At 41.5% G+C, this 13,122-nt stretch overlaps 1 protein-coding gene across 1 annotated transcript; it reads right to left on the bottom strand.

Annotated features, from left to right (window-relative positions):
- Nucleotides 1-252: 252 nt before the first annotated feature.
- On the bottom strand, nt 253-12,668 carry cyth4b (cytohesin 4b). The gene is made up of 13 exons (XM_080463298.1): nt 12,423-12,668; nt 9,864-9,946; nt 9,589-9,653; nt 8,247-8,313; nt 7,488-7,606; nt 7,323-7,403; nt 5,228-5,340; nt 4,909-5,057; nt 3,853-3,964; nt 3,604-3,680; nt 2,714-2,785; nt 2,434-2,588; nt 253-1,470 (listed from the first exon to the last, which is right to left on the bottom strand). Exons 1-13 carry the CDS (start codon nt 12,439-12,441, stop codon nt 1,389-1,391), a joined length of 1,194 nt encoding a protein of 397 aa, XP_080319424.1. The 5' UTR covers nt 12,442-12,668; the 3' UTR covers nt 253-1,388.
- Nucleotides 12,669-13,122: the final 454 nt, after the last annotated feature.

A 13,122-nucleotide genomic window follows, 5' to 3' on the forward strand; every position in this document is an offset into this window, starting at 1 on the left:
TGCCATTTTACACTAATTTCAACAAGGAATCTGCTAAAATAACTTTAAATTCCCGAATGAATGAGTTTGTTTTAAGGGGAAAAAATGTATTAAAGAAATACATGGATGTTGGAAAGAACTGGAATTGTTTTAAAAACAATCTCAATTTCCAAGGGAAACGGCAGAACTGATGGACGCCATATAGTTTGCATTTTCCCCGTTTCCATAGAGACAGCGATTTCAAATAGTTGTGTTTTCTTTTTTTTTTTTTTTGCCCTTGTCCTGTTCGTTGTGTTTTCAGTGGCACTAAGAGCCATCGTGTTAACGGGAACCCAAAATGCAACAGAACTTTTCCATTTCCACTTAAAAACCTTGTCGCCTAAACTGAGAGTTTATCGTATTAGTTGCCATAATCCTCTTATATCCTTGGATTTACCTCCCTCGGGGGAACAATGAAACTTTTGCTGCCCCAGCAATGATAACAGTGGCCCATCTCTGCTCACAAAGTGCAGCACTGTGAAATGAGTTTTCAGGTGGAATACAAACACTGCATCTTTTCTGAAGTTGTTTCCATACCACAAAGATCAGAGGAACATTACTTGTCTTGTCAGTTTCTACATTTACTAAAACTGCGAAGGCGCTTTGAGATGCAAATGACACATGAGGAAGTGAGGTGAGTGAATATGAGGAATTGAGCCGCAGCTGCTCACCTTCCACTTTCCCATGTGAAACAAAATTCTGAGTAGTTTCTTTTATTAAATAATGATCTCATGAGAACAGAACTCCCACAGCCTGGTACACGTGGAACAACAATATATAAACAAGGCAAAATGATTCCTTCCAAATATTACAGTAAGACACAAGAAAGCTTTTAATGATGCAGGCGATTTGTGTTGCCAATATTGCACGGTCAAAAATGGAGACTAACTGCATTTCCTTAATTCAACACCATCACGATAAAGTACAAACACTAAAGTTGGATAAATGTAATATTTACATAAGAAGTTTGAGATGACACATAACTGAGCAGAGTCATTATGTGATGATCTGACGGAGAAGATTTATACGGCTATTTGACCTCGAAATGTCCATTTGTGCGCCTGATGAAAAGTACCGGGAGACAGAAAGTGCAGCTTGGACACTGCCTGAACAGCATCTCTGGACCAAAGAAGTCCTGATACCTTTGAGGATCTGTAGCTCGTCACGCTGATACCAGCACAAGCTGAAACATGCTCTTGGTCCGGCACTGGTTTTCTCAGTCTCCGAAGAAAGGAAACAAGCGGAAAGCGAAGTCCCTCTTTTAGCCCACAGCACCTCAGCCCGTGTGTTTCCGATGAGACACGGCCGTCATCAACACAAACGTGTTGCACAAGAAACCGTACAGGAGGACCGGATCCCACAAACGCTGCTCAGTCCTGAGGACTTTGGTTTATCACCTTCTTCTTACGGAGTGAGACTAAGTCGTAGAAAGGATCCCTGGTGATGCTCGCCCTGTGGGGAGTGAAGATGGTTCTCATTAGTCTTGACTAAAATTAATGGAATTTCACAAAATCTATCTATTTTAATAGAATGTGATCGGGTGGGGGTGGGGGTGGGGGGGTATATCCTGCAAGAAAAGTCCTTCATGGAACCAAGGGAGAACAGCTGAACATGTAAATTACAGATGCGATAATAAACTATGCAATGGCTTTTTGGCATTATACCTATGAGCATTAACTAGACAGTTGTGAAACTGCATCATGTAGATGCAGATCTGTGCACACACTGCTGGGAGATGAGCTAAGTGTTGCTTACAATACCAAATTTGCATATGCGTTTTACTCTGGCAAATTTTGTGTTAATCGGGCCTCTGGTTTTCTCAAAGCAATTGAATAAGGTCAACTGAACCTGGTCAGATGTAGATTGGACCAGTGGTGTAGTGTTCCTGGAGAAATGGGTTTACTCTCGATGTGTGCTTCCTTTTAAAGCGGCGCAGAAACGCCACTCTGGCATGTGAGACGATTCTATTCAGTGAAAATCCATCCATAGTATTTGCTCATTGTCACATGATTTCAGTATGATTTATGGGTGAGGAATATTTACCTCGTCATGGCTCGCCCTGCTCTGATAGACATTAACCAATCAAATCAGTGAGTATTAGCCAACCAGAGGCAGAGCAGGACGGGTCACGGCTTCATCATCCTTCGGGACAAAAACTGGTAATCTGCCTTGTAAGTACTGCTGAGTGATGAATCATGGGGGATTTTTGAAGTGGTTGTATGTAACGCTGAGTGGAAAATAACCTGGCAAACACTGTATACCCCAGACTACACCACTAGATTGGACACATGTCCAAGTCCAGTTAACCCGATTCCATTGCTTTGAGATACATCGTACCTGGACGATAGGGAGCATGCACGAACGGGCCAGTCATTGGAGCGGCAAACCGAGAAGGTCAACTAGATTTCTGTCTACCTGATGGCTTCAATCCACGAGTCTCTTTCCTCGGCGCTGGCAGCACAGATGGTGTAGGACTGGTGCTTCCCCTCCACCACACGGCCGTCTGTTTCCGTCTTACAGGCTTTGATCTTCTGGCCTCGACCGTTGGGGTTGTACAGCTCCAGACAGTACTGAATAACACCAGACCGTAAACATTATGGTCAGTGTTTCAGTTCATCCATCAGCCCTTCAAACCTTCACATTTGACCTAATTCCACGCTTGTGTCCACTGGAAGCATTGCCGAGAGGATCTCACCGGTTTGCGAGGGTATGGCACTTCCCTCACAAAGAGATTCTCCAGAGGGATGATGCCTCTTGGCTCTTTATCCTGCAGACAGTTCACAAAGACAAGGACTGAGTCAGTCGACGTGTTCCAGAGGCAAGAAAGAACAGCTGCGATTAAAAATACTACCGGCGTTAAGCAAAAAGGGGAAGCAGAAGAGACTGAGAATTATGAGCTGAAGCGAAGGAATACTCAACACATTCAAACATAAAGTGAAATGAACAGCACTCATACAGCTGCTTGATACACAGACGCAAGCTAGGCAACCATAAAGACAACAACAGAGACGTGTCCATAACAGTAGTGGGTAGAAGGACAGTGACACAAGGTAAATGATGACTGGTAGGTCCTAAAAATAACAAGATTTTGCAGTGAGTTATCTATTATTCCCATTTAATGCGTACCGTAGGGGCACATTTCTGCCATGATTTTCAGTTGGCAAGATGCATTGAACATAGAGACAGCCTCCAAAGATAGTTCATCTGGACTTTTTGCTTAATCACATCCTGAGCGATATTCCGGTTAGATCTTCACGACTAGAAGTTCTTTGTAAATCGTAAAACATCCAACTGGCTAAATCATCAAATTTGCAAACTAAATAAACCCTATGAGTCAGGATGATTGGACTTCTGCTTTAGATTTATCTACGGCATTCGCTTGTGGCTGCGGGAATTATGTCAAGAGCGATGTATGACGACATGTGATTTTTTTTTTTTATAGATGAATCATGGTTCCACTGCTTCTTCCTTCAGTCTTAAAACTGGGGAGAAAACAGGTCGGTTAAGGAATGAATAGGTACATCTGTTTTGGGCCGATTCAGATGACACTGACAGAGTTGACCAGGTACTGTGTGGGCAGCTTACGGTGGTGAACTCAAAGTAGTAGAGGCAGTTGTCCGTCAGGATGAACCATCGCCTCTTCCACGTCTTTACCCGACCCCCTGAAAAACGGTGAAAGTGGTAGTGAAACATACAAATACCACAGTTAGATGTACTTTCCAATATTTAGTCATTTTCTTGGTGCTTCCTCTTTACTTTCTTGTTTTTAACCGTCTCATCGGGTGTCGATGTAGCACAGTAATTTAAAAGTTAAATGTGGCCATACGATCGTACCGAGCTTGAGGAGCCAGCCCTCTCGGTCAGGGTTGAAGAAGGTGTGAGTCAGGTCGTTCCCGTCGTCCTCTGGGATTTTAAAAGGCTCATTATGGATGCTCTCGTACAGTTTCTGAGTGTTGAGGAGTTAAACGGTGAGAACAATTAGAGATATGAGGCCAACAATGGCTTCCATCATCATTTCCATAACCTCCATAAAAACGGCAATACACCAGGCAGTGTCACTGTGTCATGTTCTTATAAGATACCGAATTATAAGAGGGTTTTTGAAGTCACCTGAAAAGTGGCATGCACAGGCAGCGATGCCAATTGGAGGTACAATGTGGGGGTCCAGCCAATGACAGGAGACTTGATTATGTGGATGTGTGTACATTTTTAATGATGTGATCATTGTGAGATACGAGAAGTAGTGTTTGTATGTGTTTGTGTGATCCATTTACATCACATTACGACTCAGTCAGGTGAAGGTTCATGGTATGAGGATGGGCCTTGAAGTTAACTTCATCTGAGTAGAAATGCTAAATCCTCCTGTGCTCTTAGGGTAATTCATGAATTAATAACTGGACAGAGAAATTAAGGTGATATGCAGGAGTCTGAGAAAATCTCATCCTACACCAGATATAATATATACAGTGTCTTCTAATTTCACTTAGCGAATTAGACATAAAACAGGCAAAATAGAGAAGAAAAAATGACCAAAATTAAGTATAAAAGACCATTTAAAAAAATGCAAAAACGATCATTAGGAGAGAAACACAAAAAACACTGCAAGACTAAATGATCCCAATGTGATGCAAAACATCAATAAACAGATGTAAAATTACCACAAGTGGTTTAAAATGACTTCTGCAAACATAACACACAATATATATCAATGATCTGCACGGCTATACTCAGTTGAAAGAGTGGGGACCTTTGACAAGTCTGAACACAGGATATTAGTTTTCAAAGTTAAAAGGCTTATAAGACAGGACGTTTCTGTGGTTTCCCTGGGATCGTTTCCCCAGGATCCTTTCCCTGGGATCCTTTCCCTGGGATCGACCGTAACGTTCTCACCGAGAGCAGATCGTTGGGTAGATTTTCGCCGTTGTTGATGCCTCTGTTCATGGAGATGAAACGCTCCAGAGTGGTTTTGTCTTTGACGTTGGGGTTGTGAAGGCTGGTGTTCAACATGATGATGGCAAATGACAGGATGTAGCACGTGTCTGGTGTTGAGAGGAAAGACGAAGAGGAATTACAGCAGAACATTTGAACCCTGGTGGTTTTTGGTAACGTGGGGCATTTCAGAAGTGAACATGTGTGGGAAAGAGATATTCAAAGAGAGATTGGCAGAGAAAGAAATGGATGGAAAGTTGATATATTTAGTGAAGCCCACCCGTCGACTGGAAGACATGAGTGTTGCAGTCACAGTAACGTGTGGCGAAAGCCTCCATCATGCGGTCGATCTTTTGAGCTTCACCAGGGAGACGGAAACTCCACAGAAACTGTCTGTCTCACACACACACACACACACACACACACACACACACACACACACACACACACACACACACACACACACACACACACACACACACACACACACACACACACACACACACACACACACACACACACACACGTAAGACTTCTGTAAGCTGCCGACACAGGTTTGTGGTCAGCAAGACAAGGTAAGGCACCTTTATTTATAGAGCACCCTTCAAACACAAATCAGCACCCAAAGTCTTCCTGCACGTTACACAAAACGCTGCTGAAGCATTTCAAAGCATTAGAGGACTTTTTGTTTCTGGTCGGTTTGCCACCTAATATGCCACCAGCAATATTTCTCATTCTTGAAGATGAAACATTTAGTAAAGATGGCAGCGATAATCAATGAGTTTAGGTTTAAACCCATGAAGAGCAGAGCGCCCTCTGACTTAGTAAAACTCATGCAATCGCTCGATGGTTGCGTGAGGAAGTGAAATACTTAGACTCACTAAGTTAGACTTTGTTTGATATCGGATATAATTCAATTGATTTCTGCTTTTGTAATCCATAAGCAATACAAAGTTTTTGTCAAAGATGAGCGAGGTGGAAGCTCTTACTTCGAAAGTGGAAGTGAGATACGTAGGACTTTATGTATTTGCTTTTAATTGCTGTTGCATTCAGTTACTGATCAGAAACACGAGGGTCTTCAAGACCAGGACAGATGAAAATTCCCGACACCAACGAATGTAATCATGACTCTTTTAACCTCTTTGAACCAAATTCAAATTCACCCTTTTGTTAGTTTTTTGTTTGCCAGTTTGGTAAGAAGACACTCGTGATGGTGTCAAAACAACTTTCAATTCGTTTTTAGGTGCTTTATTGTGGCATGTAATGTAATCTGAGTGAAAACAGAAATCTTTCGTATTGTTCTGGGTGTCCGTCTGCACGACAACGATGCTCGGAACCACTGGAAATGCAACTTTTTAAAAAATGCTTCATTTCCATGTAAACGGAGAAAACCTTTCTGAAACACTGCTGCTGCGCGTGCGAACCTCGGCTGTAGTGACTATATCTTCTGCACATGCACGAGTAGATGGACAATAACAACAATATTTATCTCCAGAGTGTTATGACTCCCAGTCCATATTCTCCTGGGACTCCTGGAAAACATCAAACTTGGTCGTCCGTCCATGTCTGCGTACTCGCCATTTTTAATGCTAACAGTGTATTGTTCTTGGCGCGGTTTTGTTGTGCGTGTGTGTGTGTGTGTGTGTGTGTGTGTGTGTGTGTGTGTGTGTGTGTGTGTGTGTGTGTGTGTGTGTGTGTGTGTGTGTGTGCGTGGTTTCACTAGAAAAACAACCAACAGCACGAACTCATGGCCAAACATGCCGACGACATCGTTGACAGTGTTTCTGTCATTTCCGTGAAAACAAAAATAGTTTTCAAAACGTAAAACTTTTCTGAAATTAAATAGAAAAATGATGCGTTTTCACTTGAACCGTTGTCGTGTGAAGGGGGGGGGCTAAGTGTGCTAGCGGGGCTTTGCTTCTGCTGTGGTCTGACGGATCTCATCGTCGCCATCAAGATTCTGTTGTCATATGACACAGCACAGATAAATGTGTAGTTCCAAACATATATTTCTTATATAAAGTTAGTAAATAGTAACTTCAGTGAAGCTTATGTAGATTTTAGCCTAGCATTATGCCTAAAATGCTTTGTTGATATTTTCAATGATATTTTCATTCCTTGAAATTCCTTTTAGCGTTCATAGCGGTTTCTCGATATATAAAGATGTGGAAATGACTTTATTGTTGGGTAATCACAGTGAAATTCTACACGTTTGTCTGAAATGAGGCAAACGTGGTCCCTTCTCCTGTTGGATATGTTGGGATGGATTCACGTTGAGCCACATTGTTACGATAAGCAGTAAAACCTTGTATGCATCGGCTGTGGGTTCCATTGCTCTTAATCCTGTGAACGAGTACGGAGGGAAGCGGTCTAACCTGAGGGCCTGGACCAGGTTGAGGTCGGAGAACTCGTGAAGCTCCACGAAGGCCTTCAGGGTCTGGAGGTGGAGAACCTCCCTGTGGGGTGAAGATGGAAGATTTGACCTCCTCCTTGTGCGCTAAACACTCAGGGCTTCGTCCCCGTGTGGCCGCTCTCCTCACCTTTCTCCAAGGAACTCTCCAATCGCCGTCTTGTTGAGTCCGTCTTCCTTATAGAGAAACTCAGCGATGGAGCGAGCGCCCCCATCCAGCAGCTTGTTCTCCACCAAGTAATTGATACCCTGCGAGTCAACACATTGAGGATAAACATGTGCGTGTTTGAGCTGTGGCTGTTCGTGACACCGTGACTCATGCATGCGAACATGCGCTGTCGTCGTGTGGTTAAAAGCATTTCAAAAGTTTCACAATGAGCTCATCTCGTGTTGGTAAGCTCGCAGCTTCTGTAAACTGGATTCCGGAAAAAAAAAAAAAGTATTTCTCTTCCCCTTTCTGCTCCACAACAAACATTCAAGAGGAAAACTATGGTGAAAAATTCTAACTGCAACGCTTCTCTCACGTCTGCACCACAAAACGTGAAGCGTTCAGGACAAAAACTCCTCAGATTCTAACTCCAAAGTACCAAATACGTCTTGTTGGTTGAATTTTCGTGGTGCAGATGATCCCATTTACATAATTTTCACGTTTGACCTGACTGCAAAACCACTGAAACTGTGCTACAGAGCCGTCTGTAGAGTTTTAAAGGAAGTGAACGCCGCGACAAACAAGGGCGAGGAGGAAAGACGTAAGAGAAGCTGAGCAAGGAGCAAGACGACTCTCGCTAAACATGATGTCAGGCGTGCTATTTAACTTGCAACATGTTCACTCTTATTCCATCGACTCCCAAACGCACACATACTCAGGCTGACACATTTCCGAGCCCACCTTCTTGGGGTCCATGTTGAATTTCTTCTTTCCGATTAAGAATCGTTTGCTCCTCTCAAGCGTCTTGCTGAAAATCCACAAAGAAGAAAAAAAAGAGTTTTTAATTGAAAGTTTGACAAGAAACTACTACTTTTGTGCTCCAGTTCTTTGTTGAAATCCCTTTTAAACTTTTATTACCAGTGTACTAGCATATGTGCTGTGGTCCAAATGAAGAAACGAGCCGTACTCACAACAGAGAGCCAACATGTTTTGCAAAACATCTGTACTACCACTGTAATGCAGTGCAATGTGATACAAACATGTTTTTTTTTGGTATTTTTTAGAAAATAGTCATATATAGCGATTGCGATCATCCAGAAAATAAAAGCAAACAACAAATATGGAGAATTGACTTCATTACAGTCCAGTTGTGAATCACAGATACTAAAGCATCAGAAGGTTATGTGTCTCATAATTAAAAAAAAAAAAAAAAAGAACTCCCCAAGAATTACCCCAATAAGAATGTTAAAACATTTTTTTAGTTAATAAGGTGGTAGAAGTACCGTTGCTTCTAAACATGTCAATTAAAAGACAAAAGAATGTCTTCTTACTCCAACTTTTTCAGCTGCATTTCACTGCTGTCTGTTGGCTTTTACAGACTGTTATTGTTTATCTGAATGATGTTACTGGAGGAGAAAGCGACCCGGAGTGGCTGCAGCTGTTCGGACTGATGTAATATTGATAAGAGGTTTCAGTGTGCTCGTAGCACGAGCCATACTTTTTTAGGCTAAAACATGCAGGATGCAGGTCTTCCAGGACCAGAGTTCAACAAGTGTAGAAAGTGTTTGAGTCAGCTGTGGTTTGATGGATATCATCATGAACCTTCACCCACAAAGCCACTGCTTTACCAATTACATTGGTTTTACAATTGAACTTTTTTTTTTGTTACTATTTTAAGTTCCCAACAGTAATTTCCCATTTCTAACCTTAACAATGAGTGTTCAGCTTGTTTTGTCCTGGTAAATCAATTAAATAGAACCCACTCTTCAAAAAAAAAAAAACCTGAAAAATGAGCTTCTTAAATGCTTAAAACTCAATTGTAATCATGACAGTGTTTGATTTTTCTGGACAAAGATAGATCCGATTTCAACTTGTTTTTGCGTGTGTAGGTTGAAAAATGTACGAAAGTAGAACATTTATGGCATGCGAATGTGACCTGGAGGTGGGAAATGGTTTAATCACCACAGTGAGGCACTCATGTGGCTGACACTTAGAATTTAGCCCTTAAATAGCAAATGTATAAGAATAAATCATCGGGTGTGTGTGACGTGAGTGCCGGGTCTTTCCCAGACAAAAAACTCACTTTTCTTCTGCAGATTCGAAGCTGAGTATATTCGCCATGACACTGTCGATCTCCAACTTTAATCTCTGGACGGAGTGAAAATGAAGACGTCATTAAATAATTGTTGCCTGAAATTCCAAGCAAATCTAAGTCATCATTTAAAAAGTACAGTCAACATACTACGACAAACCCTCTTAAGGAGCACTGAAAAAAAATCAACTAAATACTTTCCAAGGTTCTGTCACATGTTCATTATCAGGGTGCAGACGAATATGTTGTTGTGGTGTGCAAATTACTTGTATATCATCCAGGAGGTCTTTCTTATACGTCTTTATGCTCTCGAGCTCCATCTTCTCGTCCGCCGTGAAATCTGAGGAAACTGAAGGAAAGGAAAGTCACTTTATAAACGGATCTCTGATTTCACTTCATATCAATATGTTTTGTGTTTGTCGTCAAACAACGAATGGAGGTTTTCTCTGGAAGACGCGTGAGACCAGTGTGTGTGAGCATCTGAGAATGAAACTGGTGCTATGAATACCATTCTTTAAAAAAAACCCTCAGACAAGCATGAAGACCCATGTTGGTATATTTATAAATTCAGCCCTGAGCATGTCTCTGCTCTACAAACAGCTTGAGATTAGAAGTGAGTTATGAATAAATCCAAAGATTTACTAAAAGATGAAAACGCAGTACAGCGTTACCAGGTAGTAGATAATGTTAAAGGTCCCATATTAAGCAAAATTCACTTTATGATAGTTCTATATCAGTAATATGTGTCACCATAGCCTGTGTATGAGGAAGTAAAGAAAGTCTGTCATCTCCCTCCCTTGTTCGCGCTACTTTTTAATGAAATGTGTGCTCATGCAGGTGAATAAGAGATTTTAGTATTGAAAAATATAACTGAGACGTGTTATTTTCTGGGTATTTATCCACAGTGTTTAGCGTGATCAGTGCATTTCTTATTTACAGTCGGTCAGAACTGTGAAGCCATTGATCGTATCTGTTCTCAAACCTCCACTCAGTCATTTCAAATAGACATATTTTGTGTCCTTTCTTTGTGAAAAATAAACAACAACACTCAATAAGAGCCATCATTGTCTTTTCAAATTCTTTTTGAATCTAAAAATGAGAAATATGTAAGTGATAAGTGATTTTGCGTAAGTTTTATGTCACTTTTAAAGAGACATCACTACATCATTGGATGTAATTGTGGATCTTTATATTAACTATAAAGTGAATTTCAAAAATAAAGCTTAACAGCAAAGTATTTTAGTGAATGCCTGATGAATGGAGAAAAAAAGACTTTAGAAATTATATTATAATATTATTTGCTTAGGTTATGTTATGTATTAAGACATCATAGTTAGAGAAATAGTCACAGCCATTTCAGATTATTTTCTCTTGACTTGTGTGCATTGCGATCATTTCCCGGCTCAGACTTGGATTTTCCTTGCAGAACGTTTCTTAAACAAAAATGCACAACGATGCGTTTTCACTTGAGACGTCGTCACGTGAAGTGGTCCTTACCGAGGTCCAGCCTCACGTGGTAATGTAAAAGCAATTGAAAATAACGGTACATTTTTGTACCTGTCTGACAAACAACAAAGTCTCAACATTCAATACAAACAGCTATGGAAATACTGATGAGACGCCTCTGATTGAAGTAACTCTGACACAAGGTGACAGTCTCTCTGTCTGTCTGTCTGTCTGTCTGTCTCTCTGTCTGTCTCTGTCTCTGTCTCTCTCTCTCTCTCTCACACACACACACACCCTAATATAAATGTGTCATTTTTCTATGGAAAGAAACATGAGTATTGGGGAACAAGCAGATTTCCTTGTCAGGACTTGAACCCACAACATTCCCCTTATGACACAGGAGAGTCTGCACCATTGTGCATCCCTTCAGTCAAACTAAATTCCCACAGACAAAGAGTTTTTGTAACAATCTATTTATAGAAGAACACCACAAATGGTTCATTTCAGTTAGTTTGGCTTCACGTCTATTTAAGTATGCGTTTCCCAGCATCTATTTTAAAGATTAACTGTAATCAGGTACACATTGCTTTTTGGAGAGACTGATAGTCTCCTTTAGAAGCTTTTTATTTCACATGATTAGAACTAAAAGCACGGCCCGGTCCTCTGTGAGCGAGATCTTTCCGAGGAGTTAGGAGAGCAGTATCAGCTGCTGCTTCCTGTACAGATGTCACTTGTTTGCTGGTCGTGATCAGACCACTTCCACTTCTCCACCCTTCCTTCACTCATCTTGAGCAACAAACCTGACGCACGTCACCCCTGTCAGGCTCCCCAGACTTTATTGTGAATCCGAGACACCGTAGAGTCCATAACACTTTAAATAAATAAGGTATGTGGACGTCCAAACAAAGATAGCAACTTCTGTTTTCGTGTGATTATCGGAGGTGTGTGAGCATGAGTGTCTCTTCCCCATTTCAGCTCACTCTGTGTGCACTCTGCACGGCTTCGCCGGAGGACACAATGGCATACCCAGACATTTGTGACTCAAATTGAACTACTCAAAGCACAACTGTTGTCAAAGGAAGCAGATAATTGACACAAGAGGGTTGTTTTTTTGCTTTTTTTAAGGTTGACGGCTGTTTCCACATTAGAAATCTGACAGTGTGAGAAAGTGCAAGCAGCTTATAAACAGCAGTTTTTAATCTCCAGTATCAAATACATACAGGACCATACGTTCGAATCAATTAAAAGATACTAATCACATGAAATATTTACACCAGTACAAATATGACAACCATCAATATTTAAGTTGATACTGTAACCAAGAAGTTGGAGTTCTCACAATCGGTTAAAAGTCAGAAGGAGATCAGATCAGCTCTTACCCATTTGGCAATCAGTCATTTATATCCAGGCAGGAATGAATGAAGTCAATAAGCGACGAGATCCAACATTAAGGTGCAACGGGGCTGCTTGAACAGACCATCTGAGTGAAGTGGATGCTCTCCTCTAACTCCACCTCTTCCCCACCCAGCGCTCTGTCGAGCTGACATAAGCAGAGTGAGAACGTGACCAGTGGAACACGTTTCACAGTGAACGTTTGGACCGAGAGCGACAGTCACCTTGTGTGTGAGTGGTGGATTTCAGTGTTCGGGTATTGTGATTGTGTGGGAGCATGAGCTCCTGCCACAGGTTGTGAAACGCAGAAGTCCGGTTGTACATGAAGGGAACACAAGACAGGAAAAATGCAACTTTTTGAAAACGTTCGGACTCCATCTCTGTGGAAACGCAACCTTTCTGTGCTTCTGTCCATGAGCACCACGGCCGCAGTAAATAGCTCTTCTACGCGTGCACGAGTGGATGGACAATAACAACAATGGTGGCCTCCAGAGTGTCGTCACTCTCAGTTCATATTCTCCAGATTCTTGTGGATTTTTGTGAGGCGGAGTGCTAATTTGAATACATTTCTCACTGGGCTTGTACAAAAAAGATACACCTCGGCTTTTTTATTCTCCAAAGAACCATGATTTCCTTTTTGATTAAAACTTTTCAGGTTAAATGCATCAATCAGCTGCACTGAGTGAA

This window comes from Lipophrys pholis, assembly GCF_963383615.2.
Source record: "Lipophrys pholis genome assembly, chromosome: 5".
Lineage (NCBI taxonomy): Eukaryota > Metazoa > Chordata > Actinopteri > Blenniiformes > Blenniidae > Lipophrys > Lipophrys pholis.

Bases quoted from the DNA above. Each gene is read 5' to 3' on its own strand.
- cyth4b (XM_080463298.1), bottom strand. The intron at 5,341-7,322 runs GTTAGACCGCTT...TGTGTGAGACAG, and splicing joins AACCTGGTCCAGGCCCTCAG to ACAGTTTCTGTGGAGTTTCC. The intron at 3,965-4,908 runs GTGAGAACGTTA...CTCAACACTCAG, and splicing joins TACCCAACGATCTGCTCTCG to AAACTGTACGAGAGCATCCA.